Source organism: Mesoplodon mirus, assembly GCF_964341445.2.
Source record: "Mesoplodon mirus genome assembly, chromosome: 20".
Lineage (NCBI taxonomy): Eukaryota > Metazoa > Chordata > Mammalia > Artiodactyla > Ziphiidae > Mesoplodon > Mesoplodon mirus.
This window is the reverse complement of record NC_138996.1, coordinates 23,769,737-23,786,178: the sequence shown is the minus strand read 5'-3', so window position 1 is coordinate 23,786,178 and position 16,442 is coordinate 23,769,737. Positions and strand designations below refer to the sequence as shown.

General features: G+C 38.3%; 1 protein-coding gene across 2 annotated transcripts in view; it reads right to left on the bottom strand.

Moving 5' to 3' along the window:
• The window catches only part of VPS37A (VPS37A subunit of ESCRT-I), a 38,845-nt gene extending 22,451 nt beyond the window's left edge, over window positions 1-16,394 (bottom strand). For both annotated transcript variants that reach the window (XR_014292388.1, XM_082608739.1), the window contains exons 1-4: window positions 15,972-16,394; window positions 4,378-4,452; window positions 2,372-2,486; window positions 1,737-1,837 (exon numbers count right to left, since the gene is read on the bottom strand). Coding sequence is in view for 1 of the 2 variants with exons in the window: in XM_082608739.1 (XP_082464865.1) it covers window positions 1,737-1,837; window positions 2,372-2,486; window positions 4,378-4,452; window positions 15,972-16,096 (416 nt within the window). In the remaining variant the exon portion in view is untranslated. The remainder of the gene's footprint in view (window positions 1-1,736; window positions 1,838-2,371; window positions 2,487-4,377; window positions 4,453-15,971) is intronic.
• Window positions 16,395-16,442: the final 48 nt, after the last annotated feature.

The following is a 16,442-nucleotide window of genomic DNA, read 5'->3' as shown; positions in this document are numbered from 1 at the left end:
GCAACGAAGAGTAACCCCCGCTCACCACAACTAGAGAAAGCCTGCGTGCAGCAATGAAGACCCAACACAGCCAAAAATACGTAAATAAAATAAATAAATTTAAAAAAGAAAAAAAGGTTACAAAGGATCAGAAATCAAAATGGCACTGGACATCTTGGCAACAGAAGCCTATATATAGACAATAGAGGAATGCCTTCAAAATTCTCAGTGGAAAACCACTTCAACATAGAATTTGAACTCTACCAACTTTTAAGTGTGAGGGTATATTAAAGACATTTGCAGGTTAAAAAAAAAAAAAAAAGAAGCCTCAAAATTATTCTTCCAAGCATCTTGTGGCATACTGTATTTTCCAAAAGTGGCCACAGCACTATTTCTGGTCCCATATACTCTTCTAGAACCTTGCCACTCCACCATAAAGAGGAAGAGCCTGTTTTCTTCCCCTGGAATCTGATCAGGACTTCTTGATTGCCTCAACAAGCTGAATGAAGCAGAAGCAGAATGAAGCAGAACAAACTGAATGACCTCAGTAGCTAGGTCAAGAAGGTGAATATGACTTTCTCATAACTCGTTTAGGATGTTCACCCCAGGAGCCCAGCCGTTATGATGTGAGGGAGCCCAGGCTCCATCCAGGTATTCTAGGTGACCTCCCCAGGTAAGGCCTCTAATGAGAGCCCACCGATGATGAGCAGAGCAGACAAGAGCTCTCCCTGATGAGCCCTTCCTGAATTGAAGATCAGTGAGCAAAATAAATGTGTTCATTGCTTTAAGCCATGCCAGCTGATGCAGAAGGTGGAGCACAAACAAGCTCTATTAGTTCCTAACCAAATTGCAGATTCACAAGGAAAATAAATGTTGTCATTATTTTAACCACAAGTTTTAGGATAATTTGTTATTCATCCTTAGTAACTGGAACATGCTGTTACTTAGGAAGCTATAGGGAGGCAGTAATGCAAGAAACTAGGAAATAGCCTGAGAAAGAAAACAACTTAGGATGCAGGAAAAGGAGAATCCAATACAGGAGAGTGGGAAAGGGAAATCCCAGGATGACAGCTTTATAGCAGTTGTAGAGTAACTAATTCAGAATGGAGGGGGAAAATGGAGCAATGTCTGCAAAGAGAAAATACTGGAACCTAGAGATTACCTGACAGGTTTGATGATGTGAAAAAACGATTTGAAAGGTATTTTTCAGAGCTGCTAAAAGATGTGGAAAATTAAAAAGATCAAAGAAAATAAAACCAATGGAAAAATCGAAGTAATTATTAACTCAAGAGAAAAGCAAAGTTATACCATCAGGGAAAAATAATCATTATAAAGTACTAGGCTCAGCAGCAAGGAATATTTAGAGAGTCAATGTAATGAAAGTACCAAACATGAGTTTAAGTAAAAATCAAAAATTTCTCAGAGGATAAGGGAAAAGGAAGGTTTGTGAAAGGTAAGTAAAATCATCATCAATCCATAACAGGAAGTCAATAGATAGTATCTAAAATGAAAGAATCAAGAGATAGCAGTATGTATATATTATTCAGAAAGATGAAGGTAAATATTAGAGAAGCAGCTTAATAAAGAAAAACACAGTTGCCTCTGAAAAGTATGAATGTATCTGTGTGTGAAGGTGGGGATGTGGAAAGCAGAGGATTGCCTTTTAACATTATTTGAATTTTTAAACTATATTTTGATTACTTAGATCAAAAGTAAATAAATGTATATACAAACTCTTTCGATATAAACATACTTACTATGGGAATGCTGTTGAAGCAGGAGCTAAAGCTGGAGGATTCTTCCAAAACTCATCCAACAGACTCTGAATAATTTTCCCAAGATCTGAGTGCATTGTAAACTAAAAGTAACAGTAATACACGGTGATCAAATTCATCTTCAGAAAAAGATTATAAAGTCTCATTAGGATAATTTAACTGTAAAACTCAATCTTAAATCCACTTTTGCAAGTCAAGAATTAAATGAAAAGCAAAGGATATTATGTGAATTGAACATATCAGCAATCCACAACTTACAATATTTTCTTATAGAATCAATACCATAAATGAGGTTAGAAGTTTATTTAGTCAATAATGGAGCTGAAATATTTCCACATTTCACTACTGACAATAATTTGAAGGTTCAAAGGTAAATACTGAGTACATTTAAGTTACAGTCCTTCACATTAATCAATCATATATATATATATATATATCCTAAGAAATTTAAGGCGTATTTGAATTTTATCCCTTCCTAACCACTATAAAAGATCTACTATGAACCAAAGTTCTTAACATCAACAGGTCCTCACCACTGAAAAACAAATAACCTTCAAATCAGGATTATCTATTAAATACAGTGAACATTTTTGAAATAAATTATACCATATACATACATTGTTTACTAATGGAGAGGTAATATACACTCCTTGTTTATCCACTAAGTGATGTCGTATTGGTGGATAAACACTGATCACTGGTTTTTCCTGAGGAAATTGTGGAGGAAGCAATCTGGTAAAGGTAGAACAGATTAAAAAACAAAAACAACAAATGTGGTATTATACAGTCATAATCCTAAAACAAAATTACTTAAAAGCAAATAAAATTTTCATACTTTCATTTGGATTACTCAGTAATTAGTGCTCTACTATGGTTGTTGAGTTGATCGAAAGTATACAAAAAGATACACTTTGGCAACAAGACTATAAAGTAATTCACATAGCAAAACCTTCTTAATGTGGAATAAGGATACCGTGAATTATAGACTACTCTTCACACCATGCCAATTAATTGCTTTCAAACACAATATACCAAACTACCCAAAATCTCAGCTAAAATTAGACCAGGCATTTTTATCAGGTGAACCCTAATTTAACCCAGTCTGGCTATTTAGTGGACCACAGGTTCTGGCCATATACTTTTCTTATGGCTTTCCTACTTTTGAAATACTGCCAACAATTATTTCATTATATGCTGAATTGTTTGAAGAGTTGAGTGGATAAAATGGGAAGGGCTAGGATTGGAACAGTGTAGCTGTCATCATGCCTTGGTTCTATAGGGCTCTCTTCTAAATGTCTCAATTGACACATCTCTCCCAACTTTGAGGTAAATCACATGGTTTCAAGTAAATAACAGTAAATTCTCAATACAAAAAATAAAGAGTAAAAATCTTAACCTTTTTTGAACTACTACAAATTTAAAATTAGGGAGTAAAGTCTCTAAAAATGAGAGTTTACTGGACATGGAACCGTTTTCCAAATCTCTAAAACTCAGACCAGTATGTCCCTTTAAACTGCCACTCTGTTTCCCTTCTGGCTCAGAAAACTATGTTGGCAACTGGCAAGAAAACTGGGTCCTTGTTGGCTTCTCCTACTAGCTCTACCTAAGGCACGTGATGAGAGATAAAACTAATTCATTTATATAGTTGAAGATGTTAAACTAGTTTGGTAAAAAAAGGCAACGTATGGCCTTTGGACCCCAACCAGTCTGGGTTTCTCTCCCCACTACACTATTCACTACCTATTTGTCTGTAATTTGTTCCAATTTGCAGGGCTGCTGTGATGATTGAGAAACTCCCATGTATCAAGATAACACAGCATAATGGTTGTCACTGTTATACAGTCATGCTTTAATCCGCTCATTCAACTAGGATTTAACAAGGCCTCCTATGCGCAGGCACCATGCTAGGCATGTGGATAGGACGATGAACAAGTATGGTTCCTATCTTCAAGTTAAGTGCCTCTTTACCTCACCCACTCACTCACTCTAGTGGCCAGCCACCTGATGCAATCTGAGGTAATAACTTAATTCTTTCATGCTAAAGACTAATAACTGCACTTAAGGCTAAATGAGTACTTCAGCAATCACTTTGTCCAACCTTTCCTCTTTATAACTTAATAACCTCATGATTACATTTTCAACTTTTAATTTTTTTTTCTTTAAAAATAATTAGCAGATCAAATTCAGTCTTGAACTTTCTGGTTGACGTAGTATATCTGTTGCCGAAAACTAGAATATTTTCACTTATTTCTGATGTAAAAGTGCCTATATCTCTAATGGTTTTCCACACATGATCCCTTTGAGTGTCATTATCATTCTTACTCTTTCAGCCTACCTCCAGCTTAGATTTTAGTGCAAAACAATAAAAACAATAAAAACGATTACGTCTTTTTATTACATTTCCTCTTTTACAGTTTCTTACAGCAATATCTATTACTTTAAAAATTTTTTATTTCACAAAATTTTAAGTTTAATAAACTATAGTTACTAGAGAGGGAGATAAATACTAGAAAGGGAATAAATTCACTTTTAAACAGTTTACTTCTAATAATAGCTAAGAAACAAAATAATAAAAAGATTTTAAAGTCCTATTACATGAAAAAATATGATAAATTCTACTCACATATTAATGTTAATTGTCAGGTTATTTACGGTGAATGGCAACCTGTATTCCACATCTTTCTGTATTTCAGCTATACTGTAGGAGAAAATTTGAGAAAAAAAATTTATCTAAAGTTATAAAAACCATTAATGTTAAAAACAAATGTTAAATATTTTTAGAGTCTACTAAAACTACTTTATTTTAATAATAGAATTTAGATGGCCGACATAACTTGTATCTTGAGGGGAAAATGATCATGTTTATCGAGTAAGCAGGCAATACTATTCTGAGATATGGGTGGGGTCGTTGCTGAGAGGGGGAGTTAGATGGTGAGGTAAAGAGACAAAGAAAAACCCTTGTATTAGTGCTAGATCGATTTACTATCACTTTATCTAATTCATCCTCAGGAGAAGCAATTGTGAGCCCTCTAGTTAGAACAGGTCAGCAAGACATCAGGGTTCTGATTATAATTCTGCTATTGCCCAGGTGTACAGATAGCTGGGGAAGCCTGGGCCTTAAGAGCTTAAACTTAGAAGTCTGGATGAGATGTCTCCTACAGTCTTACGATAGAGACCGCCGGCTGCCTTCCGAAACCAAATATTCCCCTTCTTCCTAAATTTAAGAGAAGCCTGATTTTATACGGAGTAGCAATGTTCTAACTTTTCTTGCAGCAAGTTGTTGCTGTAGACTTAAGTTCCAGTCAATGAAACATAGAAAAGTTGTAAGGTGGAATTTCCAGGAAAGCATCTTAAAAGGGAACAAAAAAACTGGTATGAGTCCATTTGCCCTTCCAGCCTGGCCTGCTAGCTGAACTTCTAACAGCCATACTGGACCAGGAGTGACCCTGAGAACGGGAGCCATACACTAGGGAGAGCTCAGCAGGAAGAAGTAGCTTGGGTCCTTGATGGCTATGGAATTGTCAAACTGAATTTCTTGTATGCAGAGAAAAAGAAACTTTTATCACATTTAAGTTTCTATTTTGGGAGTCTTTGTTACTAGCAGCTGAATATAAATGCCAACTAGTATAAATCCCATATACTTTAACACTCTACATTCAGAATTTTATTTTTAATTGCAGGCATGCAATTATTACAGTTATAATCTACCAACCAAATCTTTTGGGGGATGACTTGGAACGCTAACCAACATTCATAATCTTTCCAAAGGGAAAAATGTTAAGTAGTATTAATGAGTTAACGCTGAAAGGAAGCCTAATATCCAAACGGACGTGAAACTTTTTCAAGCATAAATACCTTTGAAAGATCTAGCAATTACATAATTTACTTTTCTTTTTGCTTCAATTAGTAGCTTTAGAAAACCTTATTTTCCTCATTTTCTTTTTTGGACTATGACTTTTTTTTGCCTTCTGATAAAAATCTAGCCTCTCAAATATGTAAATTTTAGGTAGCTTGAAAGGTTCAAAAGTGCTGGGATGGAGTTATGGAGAAATCATAGATGTCTCCTCTGACATCCCATGGAATGAGGTTATGACTGAAGAGAAGAAATGGTTGAGAAAAGACTCAAGAAGATATTCAATATTAGGACTAACACAATTTTTATGAAAGTTTCTCTTTGGGGATCACATTTGGAGTAGGATACCAACAGTCTTCTCAGTTGTATAAACATTATGTAATCAATAAAATGACTTAAGTTTTTTATTCCTCTTTGTTATCTTAGGACCCTAAGGTGTCCAATGCTTTAAGGGAATACTGATCACAAAAGCACCCACCAGTTCAAAGCCAAGTGGAGCATCTTAGTGATTAAGAGCACGACCTCTTAAACTAAGCTTCCTGGGATCAAATCCTCTACCATTCACTTGTGTGATCATAGACGACTTATTTAATCTGTCTAAGCCTTATCTCTCGCATGGTAAATGCAGATGTTAAAAATACCCATCTACCTAAAAGAATTGTTAGATTAAGTGAGATAATGCATGTAAAGCCCTCCCCACATAATACCATAATAACTGTTAAATATATGTTAGTTATTATTAAATAAGCATTTAGAACACACATCTAAATTGGAGTCTGTCTAAATTTGTAATACTAAAGTTTTTTTTTTTTTTTTTTTTTGCGGTACATGGGCCTCTCACTGCTGTGGCCTCTCCTGTTGCGGAGCGCAGGCTCCAGACGCGCAGGCTCAGCGGCCATGGCTCACGGACCCAGCCGCTCCGCGGCATGTGGGATCTTCCCAGACTGGGGCACGAACCCGTGTCCCCTCCATCGCCAGGCAGACGCTCAACCACTGCGCCACCAGGGAAGCCCAGTACTAAAGTTTTAACTCATTTTTTCAGACACTGTATTTTTATAGAAAATTTTTATAGAAAACAAAGTGAATTTGATTAAAATGATTTTTACTTAAATCATTGGCTAGAAGTGTTCAATTCACTGTTCCCATAATTATGTTCCTGACATTTATTAAAATTTTTGACAAGTTTCCTCCACAAGTGAGGTATCAAAAATAACTAAATGTAATATTTGTAACATTAATGAGAGCTAAACCATCATTAACAAATTCCAAAACAACAGGTTAATCATGGCAATTGATGGGGTTCAGGACACGCTACCCCTAAATGTGGCACCTTGGCATCTTGAATATTTTAAGTTGAAGGAGTATGAGAAAATAGCAGAAACAGGAAGGTTACTCTGACCTCCTCCCCCCTCCCCTTCTTCCCTGAAACAGGTCATAAAACCTCATTAATAGGTGCCCTCCCCACGCCAAGAGGAAAGGAGCATCCTTCTCTCAGAAGACAAAGGGACACCAAGAAGAATCCTAACAAACCGGCCTTGCTATGTCATCGTGGTACCCTGCAACCACATGCCCCCTGCCCCATTTACTACAATTACAAGCATACTTCACTTTATTGTGCTTCATAGATATTGCCTTTTTCTTTTCTTTTTCCTTTTTTTTTTTTTTTTTACAAATTGAAGGATGGTGGCAATCCTGCATAGAGTAAGTCTATTGGTGCCATTCGTCCACTAGCATTTGCTCGCTTCATGTTTCTGTGTCACATACTGGTAATTCTTGCAATATTTTAAACCCTCCACCAGCAGATTGCGACTCGCTGAAAGCTCAGATGACAGCATTTTTTACCAATAAAGTATTTTTAATTAAAATACATAGTTTTTTAGATATAATGTTATTGCACACTTAATAGACTACAGTATAATGTAAACATAACTTTTATATGCACTGGGAAACCAAAAAATTCATGTGACATGCTTTACTGCAATATTTGCTTTATTGAGGTGGTCTGGCACTGAAACCGCAATATCTCCAAGACGTGCCTCATACCCCTTAACCCATCATATTCCTCCACAACTGTCCACTCTTCATCTAACCCAGCATAAAACACTCAGGTCTGTTTCTTTGGGTCTCCATTTCCTTTTGAAGGCCCCCCTGATATGTAAAACTCATATTAATTAAATTTCTATGCTTTTCTCCTGTTAATCTGTCTTTGTCAGTTTAATTTTCAGACCCAGCCAGGGACCCTAAGAGCATCAGGGAAAGCTTTTTCCTCCTCTACACTAGCTGTGTTGGACAAAACGGCAGATATTTGTTCTACTAAGTTAAAACAAGAATCATTCCCTGAATCTTTATCACAAATTTATTTTGAAGTTTTTGCTATTTTCAAATAACTTTTAAAAAGTTATTCTGGGGCCTCCCTGGTGGCGCAGTGGTTGAGAGTCCGCCTGCCGATGCAGGGGATACGGGTTCGTGCCCCGGTCTGGGAGGATCCCATATGCCGCGGAGCGGCTGGGCCCGTGAGCCATGGCCGCTGAGCCTGCGCGTCCGGAGCCTGTGCTCCGCAACGGGAGAGGCCACAACAGTGAGAGGCCCGCGTACCGAAAAAAAAAAAAAAAAAAAAAAAAAAAAAAAAGTTATTCTGAAAATAATTCATTCTCATTAGAAAAAAAAATATTTTTCCAAATCAGCAAATGTTATTTTACAATATTTTTAAATGGCTGCATAATGTTCTAGTATGTTGTTTAAACTACTCCATACTATTAGATATTGAAACTGAGCAGGACCCTGTGGGGCTCCTGGGCTTGGAAGCCTTTCTGTGTCCTCTGTTTCTTGTTTGTAGGGAATAGACTCCAGCCTCCATTACCTTCCCTGAATTCTAAAGGGCAGATTCAGAGCAGTTGCTAATCAGGGAAGGGAGGGGATGCAGAGACAAGGGAGGAGACCACCTGAGGCCAATTTAAAGGAGTGCAGGCCCAGCACACACCCTGATCCTTATTAGCAACTCCGCCCTTGAACCACTGCTATAAAACTCACCAAATCCTCCCAGGTTGGGACACAGTTTCTCAGCCTGCTATGTCCCTGTTTGCCTAGCAAGGCAATGGAGCTATTCTTTTCTACTTCTTCCAAAACTCTTGTCTCCGAGATTTGATTTGGCACTGGTGCACGGAGGCTGAGTTTTTGGCATCAATAATTAGATTGTTTCCAAGTTTTACTACTATAAACCCTACTTTGATAAACATTCTTACAGCCATATAGCCATATCTTTATGCTGACAGGTAAGTACTCTTTGGATGGAAACACACATACACACACACTTTGAAGTAATACTGTAATCACACCAGAGAAAATTTAAACAGCCTTCCATTAATAATTTTATTTTCTAGGTTCTCTGAGAGCAGTGAATTACTATGGCTTTACTTCAGTGGCTCGGGACTAAAGAAAGCTGCAACAACAGAAAACTTTGTCAGAATGTGTCATTAACTGGCATCCACATTTCTTTAATAGTCCCTAAATCCCTAAAACTGTAAACAAGCAGATCTTGAAATGCAAGAGAGGCACTAGTTATGGTTAAAAGATTCCTTTTATAGAACAATCATTTATCTCCTTACTTTGTATTTTGTGTAAACTTGTATTTTGTAATTAAGACTAGGTTCAACTGAACAGCTACCATATATCCAGCATCTTCCAAGGAAATGGAAATAGCGTGGTCTTTGCTCTGATGGGGGCACACAGCACATCAAGTGACTGAAAAAGAGCAATTCAAGATACTGATTTCATGCATCTCTGGCAGTGTTGGGTAGCTCAAGGGAGGGTTTTTAGGTGATCCTTTCCAATAAAGGGTTTAGATGCTTCAAGACAGTAGATGAAGGTTAGACAATTTCCCTTTCCCATCCCATTTTCTCCAGGAAATATCAAAGCTGACTTTTAAAAAGCAAATCAGTAACAGTGCTGGAAAGCAAATAGTACCATAAACTGACAAGAAGCTTTGAGGAATCTTAGAAAGATAAAACAAGATGGGATTAGATTTAAGGAAAAGATCAGCGTTAAAAAAAAATAAAGAAAATAAATACAGGAACTAATGACGACCCAAAACATAAGACCAACGCAAAGTAGGAGCAGTCTGAAGGTCCTCCAAGCCCTAGAACCGATTCAACGCAAACCAGAGTGTGGAGGGCAGGGCAGGAGCGCCTCTCAGGGTAGAGTGCGGGCACACGTGGACCAGCAGGAAGCTGGAGCACTCCCCCGGTGCCCTGCTTGTTCCAACCAGCGGACAGCAGTAAGATCTGCCCCCGAACAACATGGGGCTGTAGCCTTTAAGGTAGCAGTGCCCTAGGAAGCTACTGACTCCCAGGAAGCCTCCATTTCCAAAAGACCGCTATCAGCTTGGCCCATAACAAAGCGAGTCATTCTTTTTCACCTATCACCTGAGGCAGGCTATGATAAACAGAATTAAATATCTACAAACAAGTCAACCAGGAATCTCAAATACAGAAAAGGTTTGAACAAAACAAAACCACGCAAAGCGTGCACCAAACTCAAAAAGCCCCAAACACAAAACTTCAAGGAAACAGAGTTAAATGAGCAAACAGAAGACTATCAATTTCTCTAATACCCTCAGAGGAACAAAAGAAAATAGCCCTTGTGTTACCGAGTCCAAGCTTGAACTCCTCGCTGCACGACAAGCCAATAAATTGAGAGACGAGTTGTTGTGGTAAGGAATAGCGACTTCACTTGGAAGACCAGCAGATAAAGAAGATGGTGGACTCAGTGCCCCCAAAGAACCATCCTGCCTGAGTTAGGGCTTCTTTTATACTAAAAGGGGAGGGAGTAAGGGCAAACACTTCCTGTTTCCGGTCAGCCTCCGGAGGGGATGTGTTAATTCCTTCCTCCCTGCAGTCATTCACAGATGGGCCTGCTCAGGAGCTAAACAAAGGTATTTTAGCTTAATGCTCTTTACCTGGGAGGCAGGGCTCCCAGATATGGGCCATGATGTATAATTGAAGCTAATAGGCAACATCCCTTTAGTAATTAACTTGCAATAGAATACAAAGGTTCTTCCTTATTAACATTTGCATTCTCAATAATTAAGAAACTGGAAATTTAAAATAAATAGCTAAATAGCTCAAATAGATGGTTCAGTGCTCTGCTTGGAAGATGCTTCATACTGTATCCTTCTCTTGGAGAATACTGATGCACTTTAGCATATTAAAGCCTTTTAGAAATTCTAGAGTACTGGATTTAGTACTCGATTTTCCACAAGAAAATTTTACTCTCAAATACCTTTAAGAGTTAGAAAGGTACATGAATGAAGGCAGTTGCTTGTAGTACAAAAGGGTGTGATTGCAAACTGGTAAAATGGAGAAGCCCAGCCCAGTAAATAGGACAGCTACTCTTAAGCTCAAAGCAAGCACTGTTATGTGGGAACTGTTGCCAGATCTTTCTATTTTAAAAGAAAAGTTGGAGAGGGCAAAGGCTATATGGGAAATCTCTGTACCTGCTGCTCAACTTTTCTGTGAACCTACAACTGCTCTAAATAATAAAATCTATTTTCTAAAAGTTGGAAATTTGGATATTTTAATGAAAAATCTCAAATTATGTCGACAACAGACCTATTAAAAAAATACAACACTAGACAGGTTAAAACATATACACATATCCTCTCATTACAAACTTTTTGTGTTATCAAGTTTGCATGTGAGTCCTTATGAGCTGACAGTAAAAACTACAGAAAGAAAGGTTTGGAATCTAGGCTTACTAAGAAACCCATGAGTTTACAGGAGACAGCCTTATACCTGGGAACAGGGGGTTAAACTTAACAGCTATAGGGTAGAAAATTATACAAGAGCAGACTCTCCAAAGATGTTATAAGGTTTTTAAAAAAAATCTGGGTAATCAGAAAGAATATCCAAGGACTGGCAACAAAAGAAGATTTCAAAACAATTTTTAAAAACTATGAGGTTGGCACTATTATATTTAAGATACAAAAATAAAATAATTGGCATTTACAGAGTACTTACTGTGTGTCAGATAACATTCTAGTTTCTTCACATGTATTGTCTGAAATCTTTCAAAATGAAATCTTACATTTCATTTGTGAAGACAAGAACTCTCTGGACTGGACTTGCTTTCTGAATGGAAAGTCAGAAGTAGTCCTGCCAGAGGCAAATGAGCTGTAGGCTTGTGAGCAATTCATAAACAATAAGCTGGCTAGATCCACGTAGGCTAAGAGGCAAAGGTTCCAGGCACACTGATTCTATGCAGTGGAAGGAAGGAATACAATCTGTTGCCTGTTTACTGTGTGTCAGATACTCTAATAACTGTTTATATATATTACTTAAATACCAACAATCCTGCAGAATAAAAATCACAATTCCTGATTCTACAGATGGGAATTGGAACTCAGACTTCACCTAAGTCATGTTGCTTTTCCCAATGTCAATAATTTTTGCTTGTTTGCATTTACGTTCCTCAAATTCATTTTGTCTAATATCTCATACCAGAGTGAAAAAGAAAGCAATTCTGATAAAAGTAATTCCCAAATTAGATTTTCTGATTAAATATAAAATAAAAATAGCACCAGAATTACCACATAGCTAACTGATTATTAAAATGGAGAAGTCCTTTACTTGAGAGAGCTGATCTCCCTAAGTAAAAGGTAACAAAGAAAGAGTACTATTTGTATAACTTTGAATTTATATAGTTAATTACAGATAACAATTACCATTTACAACACAGCTCCAGGTTGTTCCTTCAGAGCTAAGGAAATAAAATAATAAAGAAGCTAATTAACTGTAGATACTGTGAGAGAGGAAAAACCAGGATAGTGAGGATGGTAAAGTAACTGTTGGGCTACCATCAGATTTTAGTATTTTCTGACTGCAGGGTCAATGCAGGGAGATACTTAACAGCTTCAGTTCCGAAGAATCTTTAAATACTGGGATTAGTGAGTATCACTTGGGGCAGTTTCAACTGCAAGTATCAATAATTGAAAAACTAGGCCGGAAGTGTCTTAAACAGTGAGGGATTATTTGTATGTATAATACAAATGTATATGTATCCTATAATCTTATACAGCAAGAAGTCCGGAGGAAGGAAGTTTCCAGATCTGGTTAATTCAGCATCACAATATTATCACAGACTTTCCATCTTTCTACTCTACCACATTCAGTAGTCAGTCTGCTTCCTTCATGATCCAAGCAGTTCTAGACGTCCCATGTAACACAACGATATCCAAAACACAAAGAAGCACTTCCTCTTAGACACTTCTATTACTAAGAAAATGTTTTGAGCAGCTCCCCAGCAGACTTCTTCTCCAACCCACACAACTGACTAAGATTAGGTCAAGTGTCTTGCTTCCACAATAACTAGCAGTGGGAATGAGACCACCATCATTGGTGTAAACAATCATCATTTACCTAAGCAGGTTGAAAGAGCACAGCCTCCATTAAAAAATTGGTCCCACAGACCAGGAACCCACATAAAAACAATGTTCTTCCAAGAAATCAGAAGAAATGGATTTAGATGGGAAACCAACAGTGTCTCTTAGAGTGAGTTTCTTTAGGAAGTAAAAGAAACAAAAGAATTAGTTCTACTCCTGCCCATAAAGTCAGGAATTTTAGTGGTAAACTGAATACTGTGATCACTGTTATTTAGAAGGTGGAATAAAATTCTTGAGGCTAGTAATCTACACAACTTTGTTTCCATTTTCGTAGCAGACAAATGTTATTATATTCTGGGTAAACACTTTTTTGGTCATCATTATGACAGTGTCCCATTTGCCCTGCCTTACCAGTAAGACTTAGATGAGGAATAAATACACATAAAATTCAGCTAACCTTTAGGAGAGGCCTGAGGAAGATGAAGAGGTAGGAATTTCTTAAGGTAACTGAAAAGAAGCTTACATTAATTAGAGAAAGGGAATTAAAGAGACTCTTTCCTGAAGTGGGATTTTTTTTTTTAATTATAAGGAGTTGGAAGGTAGATGAGAGAATGGGGGTGGGAAAGGTTATTGAGGAGATGAAAAGAAGTCAGATGCTTTCATGGCCAAGAAAGAGCTACTGACCCTATATTTGGAGAAGGAATAGAGTATTAAACATGAGGCAGGTGGGCAGCACGCAACAAGATATTAATACTCATAACTGAGGAAGTTTTGTATTATTCATTAAAATACCGTTTGAAACATTCTTTGAACTTTTACAAAGTGCACCTTCAGAATAACCAATCGCAGTGTCTTTTTATACAAAAATCTTTAAGCATAAGTTGTAGTATTGAATTTGGTTACTCAAGCAACATATTTTCAGATACTGCACACATACATCATTTTTACCGGCTAGTTTTAAAATGTATGTCATGAGTTCAAAGGGCAGACTTAACAAGAATAGGTAAAGACATTTTTTCGGGGATCGTACCATTCTCTGAAAAATGGAAGTACATGACCTCCTTAACTGTCACCAGAATTACCCAAGTATAGTTTATAAATGTGAAATATTTCAATAAAAACTTCAAATATTTTTATAAAAGAACTTAAAGGAATCAAGTACTTAAAGTTAGCTGTTCATAAAACATTACAAATATGTAGATAATATCACATGTCTGATTATGTCCATAATTTCTGGCTCAAAAAATAACAAAATAGATCCCTTCTGCATTTGACTCAGAGTATTTACCGATCCTCTTAAGCCAATTCCAGAACTCCTTAGATTAGCAATTCCTGCCTTAGAATCTCACCTTATTTGGAAGGCCAAAAAAATATACAGTAAATTTCACATCCATCGCTTTCCTTCTTTACCAGCCTTAGCAGCAAGGGATTTTGGAATGTTTGAAAAATTCAACTCCAACCTCAAAGAATAAAAATTTGCCAGCAGTGAGAATACCTAACCGAATACACTAAAGGCTTAAAAGCAATTAATTCTTTGGTTCTAACGGGTATTTCGGCATCAGTAGTACCTACCATGGTATACAGTCTTCCGAGGTGACGCCTTCTAAGGAGACAAACTTTCGTTGTTTGTTAAAAAGGAGTCACCTTATTTCACAAGCATATTTTGTAAGAGTAGCTCTTACAGGTTAGCAGAGAACACTATTTGGAGCAAGACTGACTTGTAAGAACTCTATGAACTTAATTTTCCAAAAAGAAAGCCACCATTAAATCAAATACCACGCCATTCTTTCCCGTTTAACACCACAAATTCTCACCTTCCTAAAGTTCTCAACAAGCAGAACAATTGAGACAAAGAACCAAGAAACACCTGAAGTTCAATCAGTAATAGGCCTCATTTTAGCCAAACTCATGTTGCAGTGATTTTTGCTTTTAACACGGTATCTAATTTAAAACTATTCTACACTATAACTTGCTTGGGACAAAATCCTTAGTGTAACAGATAAAATGGCTCCTAGAAGTTCCTTCAACAGGAATTAATCAACTTTAATATCTCTGAATATATATTTTTTAAATATATGAAAAGTCTATTAAGATGTTGACATCTTTACATTAAAATACGTGCTGACACTCAAATAAATATAATTCATATAAGATAAAGAGGCAGTTCTAATTTTTGAAAACCACTAGAGGTCACAGATTTTTGCAATATAAAGGGCTGCAGCAAACCAGTTTACAATAAAAACAGCTGAATTAATTTGAATTGCAAAATATTTCTAATCTGACCACGCTGAAAATGAACAACTCATACAACGCCAACAGAACAATCAAGATGACTCTAAGGCAATTCCTGAGTGTGGGAACAAGAATAACAAAGTGAGAAATGAACAGAGACTGATAGTTGCCAGCTGGGGGGAGGTGGTTAGAACGGGGTAAATCTTCTATTAGAGACCTCACAGGATTGAGTATTTCACTCCCAGAGAAGAACTCACTGGTGAAAACTGTCTTCCCTTTTCTTTAATGTTGAAACAGTTTTGTTTTGTTTTTTTTCAAAAATGGTCCATTATTTGTGAAACTTGGAGATTACTCTTCAAGATTCTTTTTACCCAAGTACAGAATTTTAACAATTCTGCCAACGCGGCAAACAGGTGGGCAAAGGGAAAGATTAGTGAGGAAGCCGGGCAAAGCAAGGCGTACTGGAGACAGACTATGAGACAGATTACAGTCAGCAGCGCTGTGTCAGGAGGGATGAGCAAATCGGAATTAGACGAGCTGAGCAGTGGTGGGGCGGGACGGAGGGAAGGAGGGCCCGGAAGAAAATCCTGAACGTGGGTCAGGGATGGGAGAGCAAGCGTGAGAGGCAGGACGAAGGGAGGTAGGTCAAAAGGCGGCAGCTGGCGGGAGTCGGCCTGAGGAGCTGCGAGTGTAGTTAGGACCAGCCCGCCCTCCCGCCCTACTTTTTCTTCCTGTCGGAGAGGCGGCGACCAGTCACCTGGAGTGTGAGTTCCGGAGGGACTCGATCAGCCGCTGCTTCTGCTGTTGGAGGCTGGTGAGACCACCGGGGGACCCAGCCGCGGAGGAGGAGGCGCTCTTGGTCAGGGGAAAGAGCCAGCTCATCCTCCACGGGTCCCCGGGCCCGAGGCCCTAGAAGGCTCTGGCCTGCTTCTCCCAGCTGCTCAGCCCGGCGGTTCCCCCAGCGACAGAGGAGGAGCGGGCAGGGACGCCCCAGCCCAAGTGCTGGGGAGCCGCGTCTTTTCTAAGCAATCCCGGCCGGGGGTCCTCGGGGTCAGGGGGGCATGCTCTGACTGCGGACAGCTGGAGACAGGGAACTCGCCGCCCGGGACCGGCCGTCCTCCCTTCCTGGCCCTGACGCTCCAACCAGCCAGTCAGGACGCCTGACCGCCCAGCTCTCCACCACCCCAGCTTCCGTCACCTGCGTGCCCCGCCCTCTCTGCGTGTCGCG